General features: G+C 38.7%; 1 protein-coding gene across 2 annotated transcripts in view; it reads right to left on the minus strand.

Annotated features, from left to right (window-relative positions):
• Nucleotides 1-22,860, minus strand: part of prkdc (protein kinase, DNA-activated, catalytic subunit) — a 153,333-nt gene extending 130,473 nt beyond the window's left edge. For both annotated transcript variants that reach the window (XM_062021504.1, XM_062021503.1), the window contains exons 1-3: nt 22,615-22,860; nt 4,457-4,536; nt 4,294-4,398 (exon numbers count right to left, since the gene is read on the minus strand). In XM_062021504.1, the coding sequence (XP_061877488.1) occupies nt 4,294-4,398; nt 4,457-4,536; nt 22,615-22,780 (351 nt within the window). In that variant the 5' untranslated portion in view covers nt 22,781-22,860. The remainder of the gene's footprint in view (nt 1-4,293; nt 4,399-4,456; nt 4,537-22,614) is intronic.
• Nucleotides 22,861-23,917: the final 1,057 nt, after the last annotated feature.

Consider the following 23,917-nt stretch of genomic DNA (forward strand, 5'->3'; position numbering starts at 1 on the left):
GACGTGCATGTAAGAGTCTTTTAACTGTCCCTAACTGATACAAGGCGCAGCAAGGAAGTGCACGAAAGCATAAGTAGCATTAAGGTAACCAGACATTATGTGACATTTCGCATAAAACTGTCGAGCCTTGACTGAAGGGCCAGGTAGGCATAATGAGAAGCCAGCTGATTAGCAACCATGACCAGGTGTGGCCAGGCTGCCAATCAGCGACAGGTGAGGGGGAAAAAGCACTCAGAGAGACAAACAGGAAGTGGAACTAAAATCAGAGCGCTGACTAGGAAATAAATGCAAAACGAAACAGAACATGTGACACCTGACGTGACACAATGTACTCAATGGTAGTTTAAAATCAATGTATTCATTCAATGGTACTTTATAATCAATGTACTCAATGGTAGTTTAAAATCAATGTATTCATTCAATGGTACTTTATAATCAATGTACTCAATAGTAGTTTAAAATCAATGCACTCGATGCTACTTTAAAATTAATGTACTCAATGGTACTTCAAAATTCATGCACTACCCAATGGTACTTTAAAAATCAATGCACTACTCAATGGTACTTTAAAATCAATGTACTAAATGGTAATTTCAAAACAATGTACTCAATTGTAATTTTAAATCAATGTACTCAATGGTATCTTAAACTCAACATATTTCATGGTACTATAAAATCAATGTACTCAATTTTAGTTTAAAATCTATGCTACTTTAAAATCAATGTACTTGTACTGTAAAATTAATGTGGTCAACGGTACTTTAAAATCAACGTACTCAATGCTACTTTAAAATCATTGCTCCCCTTTAAAATCAATGGACTCAATGGTACTTTATAATCACTGTACTGAATGTTACTTTAAAATCAACGTACTCAATGCTACTTTAAAATCAATGTACCCAATGCTACTTTAAAATCAATTTACTAAATGGTACTTTAAAATCAATTTACTAAATGGTACTTTAAAATCAATCAGATGGGGACATCTCTACGCTGCTGACCCGTCTCCGCTCGGGATGGTTCCTGCTGGCCCCACCATGGACTGGACTTTCGCTGATGTGTTGGACTTTCACAATATTATGTCAGACCCACTCGACACCGAGGATGTCGTTGTGGCTTGTACAGCCCTTTGAGACACTTGTGATTTAGGGCTATATAAATAAAATAAACATTGATTGATTGAATTAAAGGCCTACTGAAACCCACTACTACCGACCACGCAGTCTGATAGTTTATATATCAATGATGAAATCTTAACATTATAACACATGCCAATACGGCCGGGTTAACGTATAAAGTGACATTTTAAATTTGCCGCTAAACTTCCGGTTCGAAACGCCTCTGAGGATGACGTATGCGTGTGACGTAGCCCGGCGAACACGGGTATGCCTTCCACATTGAAGCCGATACGAAAAAGCTCTGTTTTCATTTCATAATTCCACAGTATTCTGGACATCTGTGTTCGTGAATCTGTTTCAATTATGTTCATTGCATTATGGAGAAGGAAGCCGAGCAAGCAAAGAAGAAAGTTGTCGGTGCGAAATGGACGTATTTTTCGAACGTAGTCAGCCACAACAGTACACAGCCGGCGCTTCTTTGTTTACATTCCCGAAAGATGCAGTCAAGATGGAAGAACTCGGATAACAGAGACTCTAACCAGGAGGACTTTTGATTTGGATACACAGACGCCTGTAGAGAACTGGGACAACACAGACTCTTACCAGGATTACTTTGATTTGGATGACAAAGACGCAGACGTGCTACTGTGAGTATGCAGCTTTGGCTTTTTTTTGCGTATGTACGTAACTTTTTTAAAATATATAAGCTTTATGAACCTTGGGTTAGGTGAACGGTCTTTTGGGCTGAGTGATTGTGTGTGTTGATCATGTGTTTGAATTGTATTGGCGTGTTCTATGGAGCTAGGAGCTAGCAGAGGAGCTAGGAGCTAGCATAACACGTACCGTACCGTACGTGCGCGTCACGTACGTAACTTTTTAAAAATATATAAGCTTTATGAACCTTGGGTTAGGTGAACGGTCTTTTGGGCTGAGTGATTGTGTGTGTTGATCAGGTGTTTGAATTGTATTGGCGTGTTCTATGGAGCTAGGAGCTAGCAGAGGAGCTAGGAGCTAGCATAACAAACACGCAGGTGTTATTATGCAGGATTAATTTGTGGCATATTAAATATAAGCCTGGTTGTGTTGTGGCTAATAGAGTATATATATGTCTTGTGTTTATTTACTGTTGTAGTCATTCCCAGCTGAATATCAGGTACCGTGAGTATGCAGCCTTGGCTGCTAAACATTCGATAACTTGACCGTATGTGCGCGTCACGTACGTAACTTTTTAAAAATATATAAGCTTTATGAACCTTGGGTTAGGTAAACGGTCTTTTGGGCTGAGTGATTGTGTGTGTTGATCAGGTGTTTGAATTGTATTGGCGTGTTCTATGGAGCTAGGAGCTAGCAGAGGAGCTAGGAGCTAGCATAACAAACACGCAGGTGTTTTTATGCAGGATTAATTTGTGGCATGTTAAATATAAGCCTGGTTGTGTTGTGGCTAATAGAGTATATATATGTCTTGTGTTTATTTACTGTTGTAGTCATTCCCAGCTGAATATCAGGTCACCCCCGGCTCTCACAGCATCTTCCCTATCTGAATAGCTTCAACTCCCCACTAGTCCTTCACTTGCACTTTACTCATCCACAAATCTTTCATCCTCGCTCAAATTAATGGGGAAATTGTCGCTTTCTCGGTCCGAATCTCTCTCACTTCATGCGGCCATCATTGTAAACAATAGGGAACTTTGCGTATATGTTCAACTGACTACGTCACGCTACTTCCGGTAGGTGCAAGCCTTTTTTTTATCAGATACCAAAAGTTGCAATCTTTATCGTCGTTGTTCTATACTAAATCCTTTCAGCAAAAATATGGCAATATCGCGAAATGATCAAGTATGACACATAGAATAGATCTGCTATTCCCGTTTAAATAAAAAAAATTCATTTCAGTAGGCCTTTAACTCAATGCTACTTTAATTAGGCTGCTATTACTGTCTCAGGCCCCGTTTACACTAAGCCGGATAAGGTTATCCAGGGTAAATACCACCTAACCTTATCCGTATCCACACACAACAATGCCACAGTTTAAGACCCCCTACCCCCTCTGTCTGCCGGCGCAACGCGACCTAATACGCATGCGCGGAAAATGCGCACGTCATAGTCACATCCAGTGTTGCTTTGTGTGCAAGTTCTTAAATTTAACTTATCTGAACAATATCCAGTGTTGTGGTATTTCAATTAACTGGAATACAGTGTGCTGTGGGGCCCTATTGTAGTGAATTACACCTGAGCTAGCATAAATTAATCAAATCTTTATTAGACACGTAAACAATGTGATAAAGAACATTTTACATCAATCAATCTAGGGATCTAGATATCTGGTCAGGACACTCCTCACTCTTTCGCCTTCACCTTCATTGTCCATTCATTTTTGGTGACTTTATATACTCTGGACCTAGATGTCGAGTCCGCGACATACAGTACATGGCGGACAATAACTGATACAGTCTGCTTTGTCAGTCCAAAAGCATTCGTCGTTTTCCGTAGTTAGTTTTCCCTCGACGGCCAAGTAATACAAAGCACACGCTACCTTTTCACATCCACGGCATTCTCGTTAACTCTCTTTCGACAAATGGACAAAGTTTTTTGTGCATTGGAAAGTTCTCTTGCCGTCTGGAAGTGTTGTTTTCAAAATAGCTGCAATTGCTTTCTCTTAAGGTATTCATGTGTGATTTCCACAAGCGTCTGTACATGTAGAAGAAGGAGAAACATGGGCATGTCTGGTTGACTCGCCTCCATATTTCCAGCGGTTAGCTCCGAGTTACGATACCGCTTTATTAAGAAGCTGGCTGTGGCGTTTTCTTTTCGACGTCACTTCCTGTGTGGGCGTGTTCTTTCTGGCGTAACTTCCTCGCCGAACTCACTTTGTAAACGATCGATTAGTCCATACAAAGCTAAGTGCCGGAGATTCAAGAATTACACGGCTGACTTACCCGTGTAAAAATTTGTCCGAGGAGGGGGACCTTAAACGATGGTTTGTGTGGCTGAAACGGGGCTTAGGCTAAACACTTATTCGTTTAAGGGGTTAAACGACTTAGTGTAGACATGGCCTTATACTGCATATGTGTTGCTGTTACTGGAACCTTTATGTCCTTGAGGGCACACCTCCAAAGGATCAATACAATTCCATCAAATCTCTAATAAACAATGAATCAAACCCGGTGGTACGTACTTTGATGTCGACAGCGTACGTCTTTTCCCAACCTTTGACCCTTGGAGAAAGCTTGTCCAGAAAGTTGATGAGAAAACACAAAGTCTTCACTCTGGCATCTGAGAGCTGCAAGACACGTTTGATCAGCACATGGCCACTTGAACACAAACTTATCTACGTCTACCTGCTCTTGTTGTGTCAAAGACTTCTTCAGGAAGCTGAGAAGACCAATGTCTGTAGCAAACAGCAAGGATGTCTGCAGCACTTCAAGAAACAATTAGCACATTTAAAACATAACATCTTAACAACACATTACAACAATACAATTTGTTATTCTTATAGCCACACCTGTGTGTTTATTTCTGTACCTGACGGTTTCGGTTACAACTGTTGCCTTGTAGTAGCAGGCTGACTGCGCCATTTGCAATCTGACCTCTTCAGGGCTGTGTCCAAGGTGTGGGAAAGTTGGTACACCCCTCATCCCGGTTCACAGCCTGGGCGGCGTGCTTCCAGATCTCGATTGCTTCTCTGATCAAACGGTGGTATTTGTTGCTCTCGGTGCCAATGACGTGCGTTGTCCCAATCCATAAGGTGGTTCCCCCTCTTGCAATGGTCTGATATTGCAGACTTCAGCTATTCTTGTCCTGCTTGTTGTCTGGTGGCTAGTGTGCAAGCTTTTGATGTTTCCTTTTATACATTGTTTTCTGTGCTCTTTCTTCCTGATGCTTAAGGCTCCACGTATGATTTGTTGCACGACAAACAAGGTATCTCATATATTACACTGCATTTGTGTTCTTTGTCTATTTTGTCCTTAGGGTGTACTAACAACTGTCGTAGTTTGGTGTGAGATTTGACCGAAGTATTGATGTTGTGTGTTAATGGCCCGCTGTACCCTCTCTGTGACCCCCCGACGTCTGGAAGTATGACCATGGCCCTGTTTTGTTTCTCATTACTTTTGTTTGTTTTTTGTTTCCTCTTGATGTTTTGTTTAGCTTGTTGCCGACCTAAATCTATGGCCCACTTTGGGTAGTTGCAAGTTCTTAGTCCTTTTGTAATATGCTGATTCTCCTCCTTTCGGTCTTATTCTTGGGTGATGAGATTGGTGCGTTCAAAAAGTGTTCTTACGACTGACAGTTTGTCATTTATGGGGTGTTCCGATGTCCAAAGGAGGTATTGATCTGTGAGTTTTTTATATATTTGAATTTTTATACTGCCATCCTCCAAATGTTTTATGTCCAGGTCCAGACAGTTTATTGTGCTGTCCTTTTCTTCTTCGTGGGTGAATTGTATATTGTTTGTTTCATCCAGTGTGTTAAGGTGGTCTGAGTTCCTGTGTATGTCCTACTTTTTATTATTTCCAAGACGTCATCCACATACCTTTTCCATAAGGAGAGCCTGCGGTGTTCTGGTGCTGTTTGGAGGGCCCAGGCTTCAAGATCCTCCATGAAGAAGCCACTCATTATGGCCGACAACGGGTGCTCCATAGCAAACCCCTCTTTCTGCCTGTAGATGGTACCCTGGTACTGGAAGTAGGTTGAAGTGGAGACAAATTTCCGCAGCCTTTCCCACACCTGGGACACAGTGCTGAAGAGGTCGGACTGCAGATGGCGCTGTCAGCCTGCTACTACAAGCAGTAAGACAGTGCCAAAAACTGTTTAAATCAGCTGACCAGACACGTCAAAGCAACATCACGTGACAAACTCTGAGGAAGGCAACAGTTGGAGCCGAAACCGTTAGGTAAGGAAATACATTGCATAATTATTTGAAGACCTGATGAACATATTTGGATTACATTACAACAATGTTATGTTTACAACTTTATATTATTCATATTTTCTTTTGACTTTTTTGACTTTTTTCACTGTCATTGTGATGAAAGACACTAAGGTGCAACAGTACACAAGTGACCGACACAATGCTCCCTACATCACTTTGTAGCCCAATCTTTCACAAACTTTTTTGACGATCGTGTTGAAAGAAAACAACTTTTTTTTTAATCTCCTCTTTGCTTGTCGTATATCACTGGGTGCATCCAGACAACTCCTGATCACCGTCTCTACGCCCTCTGTGGCATCGCACCCCCGACATCCGCAGAACAGTCGCTACACAAGCGTTGCGCAAAAAGCTTCGCTGAAGACAACCAGTACCTTCTTTATGAGCTCTCTGCTACCCAGAAACGCCTCTCTTCGAAGAAAAGCTTCCTGGACGACACCAAAAGCCCTGGAGACCACCCCAACTGCTGCCAGGACGACTGAAAGGCAGAAGCGATGGAGCAGCCTCTGCAGCCAGACGACTCAATGGAGGGAAAGAGGCCTCCCCCCTGTTGAATGCCTCGCTATTGGCCTTGATCAACCTTGGGCCGTATGGAAAACCCTGAACCGCCTGCGCGTCAGAGAGAAGTAGAAGCTGGCAACATCAGACTGATGTACATGTGGAGAGCTCCAGACCATGAAACACCTCATGAGTTGCAGCCAGGCCCCACAGTGTACTGGAGATTACCTAGCCAAATATAAACTTGATATGAAGATGGCCGGACACGATGAAGAAGAACTGGTGTATTGAATATTACGGATGGGTGCCTAAACTCTATATTACGATATATATCCTGCAATAACGATATATATTAGGGCTGTGAATCTTTTGGCACCACACGATTCAATTCGATTGGATTCTTGAGGGTAACGAATTGATTTAGAATCAACTCTCGATTCAAAATCTATACTTTTTTAAATAATATTGGATGCCTGTTCTATGATTTCCTACATTCCTCCATAAAATAGATAAACAGCTCTAATCAATTCCTATCTTACTTAAAAGAAAACTGTTTTTGTTTAACAAAATCCTACCCAAACATTTATTAAAGTCAAATACAAATAAGGCAACAAGAGAATTATCCCACACTTCTCTTTCCTAACGTAAATCTGTACAGCAGATATGGGCATCTACAAAACCCAAAACCAGTGAAGTTGGCACGTTGTGTACGGTAAATCGTAAATAAAAACAGAATAAAATGATTTGCAAATCCTTTTCAACTTATATTCAATTGAATACACTGCAAAGACAAGATATTTAATGTTTAAACTTTTTTGCAAATAATCATTAACTTAGAATTTAATGGCAGCAACACATTGCAAAAAAGTTGGTACAGGGGCATTTTTACCACTGCGTTACATCGCCTTTGCTTTTAACAACACTCAGTAAGCGTTTGGGAACTGAGAAGACCAATTTTTGAAACTTTTCAGGTGGAATTATTTCCCATTCTTGCTTGATGTACAGCTAAAGTTGTTCAACAGTGCGGGGTCTCCGTTGTCGTATTATACGCTTTAAAATGCGCCACACATTTTCAATAGGAGACAGGTCTGGACTACAGGCAGGCCAGTCTAGTATCTGCACTCTTTTACTACGAAGCCACGCTGTTGTAACACGTGCAGAATGTGGCTTGGCATTGTCTTGCTGAAATAAGTAGGGGTGTCCATGAAAAAGACCTTGCTTGGATGGCAACATATGTTGCTCCAAAACCTGTATGCACTATTCAGCATTAATGGTGCCTTCACAGATGTGTAAGTTACCCATGCCTTGGGCACTGATACACCCCCATACCATCACAGATGCTGGCTTTTGAACTTTGCACCTTTAACAGTCCGGATGGTTATTTTCCTCTTTGGTCCAGAGGACAACAATGTCCACAGTTTCCAAAGACAATTTGAAATGTGGACTCATCAGACCACAGAACACTTTTCCACCTTGACTAAGATGAGCTTGGGCTTGGCGAAGCCAGCGGCGTTTCTGGGTGTTGTTGATAAATGGCTTTCGCTTTGCATAGTAGAGTTTTAACTTGCCCTTACAGATGTATCGACAAACTGCAGTTACTGAAATGTACCAGAGCCCATGTGGCAAGATCCTTTTCACACTGATGTCGTTTTTTGATGCAGTACCGCCTGAGGGATCGAAGGTCACAGGCATTCAATGTTGGTTTGCCGCTTACGTACAGTGAATTCTCCAGATTCTCTGAACCTTTTGATGATATTACGGACCGTAGATGGTGAAATCCCTAAATTCCTTACAATAGCTCGTTGAGAAATGTTGTTCTTAAACAGTTCGACAATTTGCTCACGCATTTGTTCACAAAGTGGTGACCCTCGCCTAGGACTGGGCGATATATCGAGTATATCGATATATCGCCCAGTCCTAGGCGAGGGTTTGTCTCTGTGCAATATAGAAAATGACTATATCGTGATATTCGAGTATACATTCTCACGCAGTTGCTTTTAGCTGCTGGCATTACACTACAGGCTCGTCCCACTCCCTGTGTCTCCTCACAGACAGCAAGCGCACCTTCTTACACACGTCACATACTGTCACGTCATATGTCACATACGTATACGTCCTCACGGAGCAGAGAGGTAGCAGCATGTGTAACGTTAGCTGTGGTGGTAGTGGAGTGGTGCGAGTGGTAATACGAGAGAAAGAAGATGCGAATCTGGTAACAAATGAAGGAATAATTCCCCCAAAAAACAGCAGCTGGTCCATCGTCTGGCGGTGGTTTGGCTTCAAGCGGGAATATGTCGAACAGACGACCGTAATTTGTCAAGTGTGGGGCAAAAGTGTTGCTACAAAAAGTAGCATTACTGCTAATGTGTAGCATAATTTGAAAAGTCCCCCGCTAGAAAATGAAGAGTGCTTACTCCGCATGTCAACATCTCCGTTCGGTGCCACACGCCCACACCATCAAAATGCCGAGGCAAATCTTTTCCAGATCAACACCGTATGAAAAAAATTGTCAACAACAAAAGGAGATAATGTCCGCAGGAACCTACCACATAGCGAAGGACATACACTATTTGATTTCCTATTATGCAGCTCATTTTTATTTGACAGTTTTTGAAATATCTTGTGTGACATCATGCACAAAAGTGCACTTTATTTGTTTTAAACTATTGTAGTGGCGTTCTGTACAAAAAGTGCACTTTAATTTAGTGTTGTTTTGATATGTCATCTTATGCTAGGTTCACACCAACGGCGCTTTGACAGCGCTTTAAAGCGGCATGCAAAGCGGCTTAATAGCGTAACAAAGCCTGATTAAAGCGTGAGGGTCCTAATGCCTGGTTCACACCAACGGCGCTTGCCGCGCTTTAAAGCGGCGAGCAAAGCGCCGTCATTTTTGTCAATTTTTCCACGAATATCCCGATCTCCGAAGTAATGTTATGCTTTGATACGCTCTGATAGGAATTAGTTGCCGCTTTGGGGGGACGAATTACCGTTCCTCACGATTTGATGCCGCTTTGATACGCTTTAAATCACGCTTTGATACGTTTTATTAGGCTTTATTGAACTTTATTACGCTTTGATGCGATCCTGACGCTTTAAATCAGGCTCTGACACGATTATCAAGCTCTGTTGTGCATTGGAATTAATGTGTCATGAACATTAATTTGTAATAATGACTTTGAAATGTGATATTATGTAATTATGTGCAATTTGGAAGATGCTGTGATTATTATTTTGTGAATTTGATGAATAAATTGCGTGCGCACACATAATATAATAAAAAAGAGAAATATGATAAACATATAAGTAAAAAAAAAATGTGAAAAACTCAGTATACTAAGTTTTCCCCACATTTTTGTAGATTTATATATTTATTTGATTTCTCTTTTTGTTTTATTATATACAGGATAAAACACATAATGTAATAAAAAAGAGAAATATGATAAACAAATAAGTAAAAAAAAAATTTGAAAAACTCAGTATACTAAGTTTTCCCCACATTTTTTTATATTTATCTATTTATTTGATTTCTCTTTTTGTTTTATTATATACAGGATAAAACACATAATGTAATAAAAAAAGAGAAATATGATAAACAAATAAGTTAAAAAAAAATGTGAAAAACTCAGTATACTGTTTTCCACACATTTTTTATATTCATTTATTTTTTCAATTTTTCTTTTTTTTCCGTTATATTATGTTTATTATTTATTATGTTTTATATTCATTTATTTTTTCAATTTCTCTTCTTTTTTCGTTATATGTTTATTATTTATTATGTTTTATATTCATTTATTTTTTCAATTTCTCTTCTTTTTTCGTTATATTATGTTTATTATTTATTATGTTTTATATTCATTTATTTTTTCAATTTCTCTTTTTTTTCCATTATATTATGTTTATTATTTATTATGTTTTATATTCATTTATTTTTTCAATTCCTCTTTTTTTTCCGTTATATTATGTTTATTATTTATTATGTTTTATATTCATTTATTTTTTCAATTTCTCTTCTTTTTTCGTTATATTATGTTTATTATTTATTATGTTTTATATTCATTTATTTTTTCAATTTCTCTTCTTTTTTCGTTATATTATGTTTATTATTTATTATTTATTATGTTTTATATCCATTTATTTTTTCAATTTCTCTTTTTTTTCCGTTATATTATGTTTATTATTTATTATGTTTTATATTCATTTATTTTTTCAATTTTCTTTTTTTCCCGTTATTATTATGTTTATTATTTATTATGTTTATATTAATTTATTTTTTCAATTTTTCTTTTTTTCCCGTTATATTATGTTTATTATTTATTATGTTTTATATCCATTTATTTTTTCAATTTCTCTTCTTTTTTCGTTATATTATGTTTATTATTTATTTTGTTTTATATTAATTTATTTTTTAAATTTCTCTTTTTTTTCCGTTATATTATGTTTATTATTTATTATTTATTATGTTTTATATTCATTTATTTTTTCAATTTCTCTTCTTTTTTCGTTATATTCAATGTCACTAGTCAATATCACAGTCACTTCCTATTTGTAGTTGTAGACTGGGGTCCGCGCTTTGAACCATGATCTGTTAAGCTTTCCTACGCTTTGAGTCAAGCTTTGCTGAGCTTTGTCAGGCTTTGATACGCTCTCTGCGCTTTATTCCATCCTTGACAGAGCGCGAAATTTTTTTAAACCGTTTAAAAATGTTTGGCGAACTTGCCGCATGTCCCGCTTCACTACAAGCTTTCCCACGATCCATTACGACCCTCACGCTTTAATCAGGCTTTGTTACGCTTTAACGCCGCTTTGCATGCCGCTTTGCATGCCGCTTTGCATGCCGCTTTGCATGCCGCTTTGCATGCCGCTTTGCATGCCGCTTTAAAGCGCCGTCAAAGCGCCGTTGGTGTGAACCTAGCATAATGGATCGTGGGAAAGCTTGTAGTGAAGCGGGACATGCGGCAAGTTCGCCAAAAATGTTTAAACGGTTTAAAAAAATTCTGCGCTCTGTCAAGAATGGAATAAAGCGCCGAGAGCGTATCAAAGTGTGACAAAGCCTGACAAAGCTCAGCAAAGCTTGACTCAAAGCGTAGGAAAGCTTAACAGATCTTGGTTCAAAGCGCAATAGGAGTGACTGTGATATTGACTAGTGACATTGAAACTTTATGTAAAACCAACACAGGATTACAAATCCATTCTCTTTTGCATCATTGCCTTTTTTATACGACGATCATTGTTTCTGTACTTCTGCTGTTTGATGTTGCAGTTTGACATTACTGTCTATAATTTTTCTGTATGAAAATGTTAATAATAAAGAGAATATGTTACGTTTAAAAGAAATGCCTTTCATTATTGTCAACTAGCATAAGAAATGAAAGATAGATATTTATTAAGATGACAAAGAAATAAAGGAAATTAAGATATAAAACATAATATAACGGAAAAAAAGAGGAATTGAAAAAATAAATGAATATAAAAAATAAAAGAAATGCCTTTTATTATTGTCAACTAGCATAAGAAATTAAAGATAGATATTTATTAAGATGACAAAGAAATAAAAGAAATGAAGATATAAAACATAATATAACGGGAAAAAAAAGAGAAATTGAAAAAATAAATGAATATAAAAAATAAAAGAAATGCCTTTTATTATTGTCAACTAGCATAAGAAATGAAAGATAGATATTTATTAAGAAGACAAAGAAATAAAAGAAACGAAGATATAAAACATAATATAACGGGAAAAAAAAGAGAAATTGAAAAAATAAATGAATATAAAAAATAAAAGAAATGCCTTTTATTATTGTCAACTAGTGAAGTGAAGTGAAGTGAAGTGAAGTGAATTATATTTATATAGCGCTTTTCTCTAGTGACTCAAAGCGCTTTACATAGCGAAACCCAATATCTAAGTTACATTTAAACCAGTGTGGGTGGCACTGGGAGCAGGTGGGTAAAGTGTCTTGCCCAAGGACACAACGGAAGTGACTAGGATGGCGGAAGCGGGGATCGAACCTGCAACCCTCAAGTTGCTGGCATGACCGCTCTACCAACCGAGCTATACCGCCGTATAACGAAAAAAAAAGAGAAAATGAAAAAATAAATGAATATAAAAAATAAAAGAAATGCCTTTTATTATTGTCAACTAGCATAAGAAATGAAAGATAGATATTTATTAAGATTACAAAGAAATAAAAGAAATGAAGATATAAAACATAATATAACGAAAAAAAAAGAGAAATTGAAAAAATATATGAACATAAAAAATGTGTGGAAAACAGTATACTGAGTTTTTCAAAAAATGTTCTTATTTTTGTTGTAACAATGCACAACAGAGCTTGATAATCGTGTCAGAGCCTGATTTAAAGCGTCATGATCGCATCAAAGCATAATAAAGTTCAATAAAGCGTAATAAAACGTATCAAAGCATGATTTAAAGCGTATCAAAGCGGGATCAAATCGTGAGGAACGGTAACAAAGCGGCAACTAATTCGTATCAGAGCGTATCAGAGCGTATCAAAGCATAACATTACTTCGGAGATCGGGATATTCGTGGAAAAATTCACAAAAATGACGGCGCTTTGCTCGCCGCTTTAAAGCGCGGCAAGCGCCGTTGGTGTGAACCAGGCATTAGTGACATGCACAAAAGTGCACTAATAGCTTGTTTTAAAATGTCTCTGACAATCTTACACTTTCTGTTTTGGAAATGACATGAATGTTTGTGCCACTGCTTAAAAACTGTTTAATAAATACAGTTTTGGTCAATTGACTTAGTTGTGATTTCCTTCTCTGCATGAAAGTTTAAAATGAGCATATATTAATGCAGTATGAACAAGAATGTTTTAATGTAGACACATAGAATCATCATAATGGTGTGATTATATGCAACAAGTGTTAAAGGCCTACTGAAATGAATTTTTTTTATTTAAACGGGGATAGCAGATCTATTCTATGTGTCATACTTGATCATTTCGCGATATTGCCATATTTTTGCTGAAAGGATTTAGTATAGAACAACGACGATAAAGATTGCAACTTTTGGTATCTGATAAAAAAAAGGCTTGCACCTACCGGAAGTAGCGTGACGTAGTCAGTTGAACATATACGCAAAGTTCCCTATTGTTTACAATGATGGCCGCATGAAGTGAGAGAGATTCGGACCGAGAAAGCGACAATTTCCCCATTAATTTGAGCGAGGATGAAAGATTTGTGGATGAGTAAAGTGCAAGTGAAGGACTAGTGGGGAGTTGAAGCTATTCAGATAGGGAAGATGCTGTGAGAGCCGGGGGTGACCTGATATTCAGCTGGGAATGACTACAACAGTAAATAAACACAAGACATATATATACTCTATTAGCCACAACACAACCAGGCTTATATTTAATATGCCACAAATTAATCCTGCATAAAAACACCTGCGTGTTTGTTATGCTAGCTCCTAGCTCCTCTGCTAGCTCCTAGCTCCATAGAACACGCCAATACAATTCAAACACCTGATCAACACACACAATCACTCAGCCCAAAAGACCGTTTACCTAACCCAAGGTTCATAAAGCTTATATATTTTTAAAAAGTTACGTACGTGACGCGCACATACGGTCAAGTTATCGAATGTTTAGCAGCCAAGGCTGCATACTCACGGTACCTGATATTCAGCTGGGAATGACTACAACAGTAAATAAACACAAGACATATATATACTCTATTAGCCACAACACAACCAGGCTTATATTTAATATGCCACAAATTAATCCTGCATAATAACACCTGCGTGTTTGTTATGCTAGCTCCTAGCTCCTCTGCTAGCTCCATAGAACACGCCAATACAATTCAAACACCTGATCAACACACACAATCACTCAGCCCAAAAGACCGTTCACCTAACCCAAGGTTCATAAAGCTTATATATTTTTAAAAAGTTACGTACGTGACGCGCACGTACGGTACGGTACGTGTTATGCTAGCTCCTCTGCTAGCTCCTAGCTCCATAGAACACGCCAATACAATTCAAACACATGATCAACACACACAATCACTCAGCCCAAAAGACCGTTCATCTAACCCAAGGTTCATAAAGCTTATATATTTTTAAAAAGTTACGTACATACGCAAAAAAAAGCCAAAGCTGCATACTCACAGTAGCACGTCTGCGTCTTTGTCATCCAAATCAAAGTAATCCTGGTAAGAGTCTGTGTTGTCCCAGTTCTCTACAGGCGTCTGCATATCCAAGTCAAAAGTCCTCCTGGTTAGAGTCTCTGTTATCCGAGTTCTTCCATCTTGACTGCATCTTTCGGGAATGTAAACAAAGAAGCGCCGGCTGTGTACTGTTGTGGCTGACTACGTTCGAAAATTACGTCCATTTCGCACCGACAACTTTCTTCTTTGCTTGCTCGGCTTCCTTCTCCATAATGCAATGAACATGATTGAAACAGATTCACGAACACAGATGTCCAGAATACTGTGGAATTATGAAATGAAAACAGAGCTTTTTCGTATTGGCTTCAATGTGGAAGGCATACCCGTGTTCGCCGGTCTACGTCACGCGCATACGTCATCCTCAGAGGCGTTTCGAACCGGAAGTTTAGCTGCAAATTTAAAATGTCACTTTATAAGTTAACCCGGCCGTATTGGCATGTGTTATAATGTTAAGATTTCATCATTGATATATAAACTATCAGACTGCGTGGTCGGTAGTAGTGGGTTTCAGTAGGCCTTTAATTCAAGGCTAAAGCAAAATATCGAGATATATATCGTGTATCGCGATATGGCCTAAAAATATTGAGATATTAAAAAAAGGCCATATCGCCCAGCCCTACCCTCGCCCCATCCTTGTTTGTGAATGACTGAGCATTTCATGGAAGCTGCTTTTATACCGGATCATGGCACCCACCTGTTCCCAATTAGCCCGTTCGCCTGTGGGATGTTCCAAATAAGTGTTTGATGAGCATTCCTCAACTTTCTCAGTGTTTTTTGCCACTTGTGCCAGCTTTTTTGAAACATGTTGCAGGCATCAAATTCCAAATGCGCTAATATTTGCAAAAAATAAAGTTTACCAGTTCAAACGTTAAATATATTGTCTTTGCAGTGTATTTATTTGAATATAGGTTAAAAAGGATTTGCAAATCATTGTATTCTGTTTTATTTACGATTTACACAACGTGCCAACTTCACTGGTTTTGTACATCAACCATACAAGTGGCTGGACAAGACAGTTTGAAAAAAATAGGAATCGCGATTGATCTGAAATTATTTTTTTTTACACCCCTAATGTATATTCCAAATTATTTGTTATGTAAATGATAAAATAATCATTTCAAAATGGGTTGCAAAGGCTCCCAATTTAGCTGCTGACATAGGCGGTAACATATTGCGTCATTTCCAGTTGTAGTATTTTGTCAAAACTATTATTAATCTACTTGCTAATTTACTGTTAATATCTGGTTACTTTCTGTTGTAACTTGGTTTTCGATACACTTCCTTTGAAATGGAATAAACACTTATTTTTCTGTTGTTTTGGGTGACACTACAAAGGCTGTGTCTCAATTCAGGGGCTGCATCCTTCCAAGAACCCAGCCCATGCGGTCGACAATGTGTGGGTCCTGGCGAGAGTACACGGATGCACACTGCTAATGGAAGAAAAGAACACTTTTGTCAGCCGGATTCGAAGAACAGTAGGAACTTTTTTTAATTGAGACAGCATTTTCGCACTGCGATGACGTCAGCACCCCATAAATAAGGTAAGGTTGCATTTCATGATATATCTTTGCGACTTGCGAGGATGCGTCCATGTAAACAAACTAAAACTATGACGATATAGCACCCGACAGCTGCCACCTGTGATGCACATCCATTTAACAAACTAACAATTACTGCATCATCCCTAAATTAGATTTTCGTCCTGTTGTCAAATGTACTCTGACACATTTGTGCGCAAAAGAAACAAGAGTGGAGAAGTAGGAGTACTTTTCCTGACAAAGTAACATTGAGCCTGACTTTATGGTTTCTGTTTGTTTAAAATTTAAATACTAATAATATCAAGATAATACTTTAATGAGAAAGACTAAACGAGTAAAGTATATTAAAAATATGTTATACAAACATTTATCGAAGTGGTCGGAGCAAACGTGTGCGTTCTTCAACTCTGCTCCCTTGGACTGGAGTGTCTGCTTTTCTCTCGTCGTCTTTCGTAAAATCTTGCACTCTTTCGCCCTTCTTTATTACTTCTCGAGGAACTCTGAAGAAGAGTTATTCTTTTTGCGATTTGAACGTTTTTTACAGTTGAAAACAATGCAAACATAGGGCATTTTTTCTTCGAGAAAGGCTAAATGGTGCCTAGAACTCAGGGAGAACAGACACTGCTTGACCACCATGCATATTTAATGAGACGGACGTGACGACATGCAAATCAAAGCAATAGCGATCTCATTCAAATTGCATTAATATTAGTAGTAGTTGCACAGGGAGCCCACAGCTAGAGAGAGAGAGAGAGAGAGAGAGAGAGAGAGAGAGAGAGAGAGAGAGAGAGAGAGAGAGAGAGAGAGAGACATTTGGAGTGGTTGGTAAAAACTGCAACGCCATTGACAATTGAGACTGTGAATATAATTAAGGTTACAGTTTAATCATGACTATGTGGACTTATCTTTAATTGTATTCACAATTATAGAATCTTTACTGTAACCTGTAAAGTTGTGCAGCATTAACATTTGCGGGTGTTATTAAATGGGATTACTTGTGCAAGTCTAAGCATGCGCCTTATTACTGTTGACTGATGTCGGCGAGACTTGTCCAGTCGCCAGTCATGTACAACGTTCTCTACACATGCGCTCTGTGATGAGCGAACAATCTTTTGTCCATGCGTTTTGTCATGAGAGAGTCAAGTGAAGCGATTCATTTCGGTGACTAACTCATTGGTACCCGACTCAGTAAAAATAATTACGCTTTACATGACTATTGTATACTATCCATTAGAGATGTGCGGATAGGCAATTATTTAATCCGCAACCGCATCACAAAAGTCGTCATCCACCCGCCATCCACCCGAACCAACATTTTATCAAAACCACACCCATCCGTCCGTTGTTATATATCTAATATAGACGATGCAAGGCATTAGTGAGGTTAAAGAAAGGAGACTGATCCAATGCAGCAGAGACATTCAATGCGTGCCACGCATTAATATCTCTTGCAGTTGCAGCAAGCAGAACGATGCTTTTAAGAAGTTAAAAAAATGTTTTATAAAGACTAGGCCTATATTTTCGTTAGGTAAAAAAAATGTTCTGAATTTATTTCAATGAATATTAACTTGTTAACGTTATAATGCTCAAATAGGGACGAGGGCGGGGTGCACAGTGAAACAGTGAACAATTTTGCGACAAAGATGAACCTTTATTGATTGATCTGCAGCCATGACAAAATATCAGACAATCACCATTGTCAACGGCAGGCAGGAAAATAAAGATGAACACATAGCCTATGTTGTAGGCATAGGCTCATACGTTTTTAAGTTAAAATAAAAAAAAAAATAAAAAATGTGCCTCATAAGCCTTAGGCTGTCAATCACGCGCACAAACTTAAATTATACAATAACATATGTATGTCATCCCTATTTAAACAAAAATAAATTAAATAAGTAATAATAATTGAATTATAATGAAAATAGACGGTCGCGACAAACAAAGCAGGCTAAATAGCCTTACATTGTAGCCAATCGGAGATGCGCTTCACTTGAAAGCGAGGCCAAATAATTAACACACAGTAGTATATCTCCAATAGAAAAAAAAACACAATAAACAACGCAATTGCCTTAATTCCTTTGCATTGTAGTGCGCCCAAACAACACGTAACCATCAAAATTATTCAGCTGACCGAACTCAATATAGGTTAGACATGGGGTTATTTGGTATAGCCTAGGTAACGTAGACTAATTCGTTTCACATATCCAACCCAGTGTTTCCCACACATTCATTTATTTGTGGCGGCCCACCACGAAAGAATTACATCCGCCACAAATTTAATTTTTTTTTTTTTTTTTGTCCTGTCCAGCTTCTCAGGCAAATCATATAGTTGATGTAGATGCCCATATAGGCTGTTGAGATTTACTTTACAAAAGAGAAGTGTAGGATACTTCTCTTGTTGCCTTATTTGTATTTGACCACTACTGTTTTCTGTTTATTTGTTACTGACTGTGGCAGGACACCTCTGCCTCTGTTTCACTTTATGTTGCTGGTAAATAATATGGTTGTAGTAGTAGGCTAAAGTTAAATTATTTAGTATGCACTAATTAAAGGGGCAGAGCCTTAAGAGACATTTTAGCTTTTATATTTTATAAGATATATTTTTGGTAAGAACCACAATTAATAAATATATTTCAGTGAATAACGTATTGTTCAAATCTGTATACAAATATGTACATAAAGTGTTGTAATTATATTGTAAAATGGATGGATGGATGGATGAATGGATGGACGTTTAAAACAAAACTGTTATTATTAATTAGTAAGTACACATTTTTTTAGCCTTTTTAGAGAAAATCATATCATTGTAGTAAATTATGCAAATTGATCGATGATGTCATGGTGACCACGCCCATAGCCACACTCCCACCGCCACAGGTATCTTGGCAGTTTATGGGAAACACTGCAACCGTATGTCTACTTACTTTTTTTTTTTTTAGCACTATGCAGGAATAAAATGGTATCTACAGTGCCAGGATTCAGGTGAGAGCGCCTGGCCTCTAAAATGCGCCCTGCTGCACTGTAGGAGCGCTCACTTGCGGCACTCAATTGTTGCTGGGACACATAGGATTCTCTTTATACATTTACTATGTATATATATTTCCGAATTGGTTCAACCGCCACCCGCCCGAATCTATTTAAAATCTATTTTTTTCGTCATGTACCCTTCCCGACCCGCGGATTACCCACGGACTCCGCGGGTGTGTCCGCAAACCGCGCATCTCTACTATCCATCCATCCATTTTCTACCGCTTATTCCCTTCGGGGTCGCGGGGGGCGCTGCAGCCTATTTCAGCTACAATCGGGCGGAAGGCGGGGTACACTCTGGACAAGTCACCACCTCATCTAAAATACTCTTATTTCAAGTTAACAGTAATTAAACACAAATGACCTCTTATTCTTCAACAACTTGTATACAACAGTTCTCAACTGGTAGCTTTAGGACCCACCATCTCCTCTTAATGGCAAGCGGTAGGGATGGATACCAAATTCGGTACTTTAATAGGTACTGACCAAAATTGTTGGCACTATCGAGTACAGATTCACATGAAGTCAAACATCACTACATTTCGTTACTTGTGTTGCAATTGACATCATTGCAGGTTGTAGACTTGACACAGACTCAAGCACTTGGGACATTCGTAGTGGACTGCCTCTAAGTAAAGTTGTCATTTTCCATGCCAACAATGCAAGCATGCCTGATAGAAAGCTGATAGGAGCCTATACCAGCTTCACTCAAGTCGCCAACACAGATAAAGTTAAAGTACCACTGATTGTCACACACACACTGGTGAAATTAACCTCTGCATTTGACCCATCCCCTTGTTCCACCCCCTGGGAGGTGAGGGGAGCAGTGAGCAGCAGCGATGGCTGTAGGGCAGACATCATTCACACTCACACACGAGGGAGCATGTAGTGTTGCCAATCGGCCTATATCTGCATATATTTGGAGGTGGGAGGAAGCCGGAGTTCCTGGAGAGAACCTAAGCAGTCACAGGGAGAACTTGCAAACACGACACGGAGCCCAGGAATTGAACGCAGGGTTTTCTCGCTGTGAGGTACGAGCACTAACAACTGCGCCACCGAGCAGCCCCCAAATAACACAGCTTGTCTAATTAAAATATTCTTAAATGTGTGTGCTGAATTGTTAGATACATACACAATTAAGAAAATGTATATTTTAAAAGGTGCCAGAATGAACTTTCTTCTTTATTATTTGAATATTAATGACTGCTATTATTGCAATATTATACTTTTTTTTTATATACATATATTTATGCAATACATGGTTTTAGAAAAAAACATTACATATGCTCGGGCCCTAATGATATGCAATTATTAGAAAATAAATAAAGGTTATGGAAAGCATTTTTTAAAATTTAAAATATTTTCCTTGAGATACACATTGAAACTATGTGTTTTTTGTTCGATTACTCAATTAATTTGACAAACTAATAAATGTTTTCTTAATTACTACTACAAACCCCGTTTCCATATGAGTTGGGAAATTGTGTTGGATGTAAATATAAACGGAATACAATGATTTGCAAATCATTTTCAACCCATATTCAGTTGAATATGCTACAAAGACAACATATTTGATGTTCAAACTGATGAACTTTTTTTTTTGTGCAAATAATCATTAACTTTAGAATTTGATGACAACAACACGTGACAAAGAAGTTGGAAAGGTGGCAATAAATACTGATAAAGTTGAGGAATGCTCATCAAACACTTATTTGGAACATCCCACAGGTGAACAGGCAAATTGGGAACAGGTGGGTGGCATGATTGGGTATAAAAGTAGATTCCATGAAATGCTCAGTCATTCACAAACAAGGATGGGGAGAGGGTCACCACTTTGTCAACAAATGCGTGAGCAAATTGTTGAACAGTTTAAGAAAAACCTTTCTCAACCAGCTATTGCAAGGAATTTAGGGATTTCACTATCTACGGTCCGTAATATCATCAAAGGGTTCAGAAAATCTGGAGAAATCCCTGCATGTAAGCAGCTAAGCCTGTGACCTTTGATCCCTCAGGCTGTACTGCATCAACAAGCTACATCAGTGTGTAAAGGATATCACCACATGGGCTCAGGAACACTTCAGAAAACCACTGTCAGTAACTACAGTTGGTCGCTACATCTGTAAGTGCAAGTTCAAACTCTCCTATGCAAGGCGAAAACCGTTAATCAACAACACCCAGAAACGCTGTCGGCTTCGCTGGGCCTGAGCTCATCTAAGATGGACTGATAAAGTGGAAAAGTGTTCTGTGGTCTGACGAGTCCACATTTCAAATTGTTTTTGGAAACTGTGGACGTCGTGTCCTCCGGACCAAAGAGGAAAAGAACCATCCGGATTGTTATAGGCGCAAAGTTGAAAAGCCAGCATCTGTGATGGTATGGGGGTGTATTAGTGCCCAAGACATGGGTAACTTACACATCTGTGAAGGCGCCATTAATGCTGAAAGGTACATACAGGTTTTGGAGCAACATATGTTGCCATCCAAGCAACGTTACCATGGACGCCCCCGCTTATTTCAGCAAGACAATGCCAAGCCACGTGTTACATCAACGTGGCTTCATAGTAAAAGAGTGCGGGTACTAGACTGGCCTGCCTGTAGTCCAGACCTGTCTCCCATTGAAAATGTGTGGCGCATTATGAAGCCTAAAATACCACAACGGAGACCCCCGGACTGTTGAACAACTTAAGCTGTACATCAAGCAAGAATGGGAAAATTGTTACCTGAGAAGCTTAAAAAATGTGTCTTTTCAGTTCCCAAACGTTTACTGAGTGTTGTTAAAAGGAAAGGCCATGTAACACAGTGGTGAACATGCCCTTTCCCAACTACTTTGGCACGTGTTGCAGCCATGAAATTCTAAGTTAATTATTATTTGCAAAAAAAAAATAAAGTTTATGAGTTTGAACATCAAATATCTTGTCTTTGTAGTGCATTCAATTGAATATGGGTTGAAAAGGATTTGCAAATCATTATATTCCGTTTATATTTACATCTAACACAATTTCCCAACTCATATGGAAACGGGGTTTGTAGAATCGATAGCTTCAGCCCTAAACATGAATGACAATTTATTAATCTAAAGTTATTCATGACGTACCTAAAGCAATAACTTATTAATAGTGTCTTCGTTGAGAGAACATGTAGATGAACCAGTTATTATTGACATTTCTAATGTGTGAACATGAACGTGAACTTACGAATGTTAAAGTTATAAATAAAAACTTGTTAAGGTCATTAATGCACAAATAAAATATGTAACCGCATTGGAAAGTCGAACAACATGAAAATATTAAAGAATGATTTTTACTGTGATGAGATTGTTTACCAAGTTGGTTGTCGGCTGCTGTCATCATGCAAGTTTCTCCCAAATCTTCCACCCATTGCCGACATTCTGAAGACGCACGTTGGCTATCTTCGTCTTCCAAACATCCGTGAAGCTTCAAGAGGAGACTGTGAATTCCTCCAGCGGTGTTGTTCATCTTGGAAGACATGTTGAAGCAAACATGTGCTAGCCTCTACGCTAGCTGGCCTCCACAGAGGAACAGTAGTGACACGTGACGTAGACTTTGCGGAAGTCTTTTTGTCAGTGGCGGGAGATCGATGCAAGTATCAACAACAAAAGTAGCGTAAGTATCAGACTGACACAAGAGTGATTATATCGATCACTTCAATTCCGGTCAATATCAAATATATATTTTGTATTGTTAACATAAACCCCAAATATTTTTTATTAAATACTATTTTATTCTGTTGTTGATATGATGGATTACATTCTCTTATATTATAAGTAAGTACATCATGATCATTTGTTTGCCAAAAATATTTGTCCAGTTGTATTATGATAATTTAAAAAAATAAAGAAAAAAATTCACACATTCATCGATCAATGACCTTGAAAATGTTTAAGTAATTACAATTTTGTTGAAAAGCGTCAATAAAAACGATGGCGCCGCTGTAGTGGCTGCTGTTGGCAGAAGCTCTGTGCTCTTGTGTCATCCTTTTGTGTTTCCCTCTTGTTTTCATGTGTTATTATTTTATTTTATTTTTTTGCCTTTTGGTTCGGGACCCTTTGGGACTGTGTGACTAGGGGTGGCACTTTCGTGAGTTCTGCTGTGCTTTTTTGTGGACTTCTGGATCTGCCTCCCGGGAGCCTTTTGGCCATGGAGACCAGCTGCTGGGTCTCTGCCACACCAGAGTCCGTTTGGAGAGACTGGAGGAGATGCAGATGAAGAGACAGGGCTGCAGAGCTAGCACTGAGCGCCAGGACGGACAATTAGCTTCACAGTGTCTTGGCTGAATGAGCAGGCATCGGACACCTCGGTCTCCTTGGACGTATCCTCGCTCATCCATGCTGACTGGACACTGGCCGACAGCGATCTCTTGGTTGCTTTGTTGGGTCTGCTCCTGGCCATGCTCCCTCCACCCCAGTAGACGATGGCGTGGGACACCGCAGAGGCCACCACAGTGTATATGTTTCTTTTACTTTTTATTCATAGCTGTATGTAGAAGTGGCTGGTTGCATCAGATCTGCTGTTTTAATGTCTTTAATGTCCTTTAATGTTTCCCTCTTACACACAAGTAAGAGTTATGTGTGCTATGGCTATGAGTTGTTTCTTCCCTTGGCCTCA

The sequence above is a fragment of the Entelurus aequoreus genome, linkage group LG15, assembly GCF_033978785.1.
Source record: "Entelurus aequoreus isolate RoL-2023_Sb linkage group LG15, RoL_Eaeq_v1.1, whole genome shotgun sequence".
Lineage (NCBI taxonomy): Eukaryota > Metazoa > Chordata > Actinopteri > Syngnathiformes > Syngnathidae > Entelurus > Entelurus aequoreus.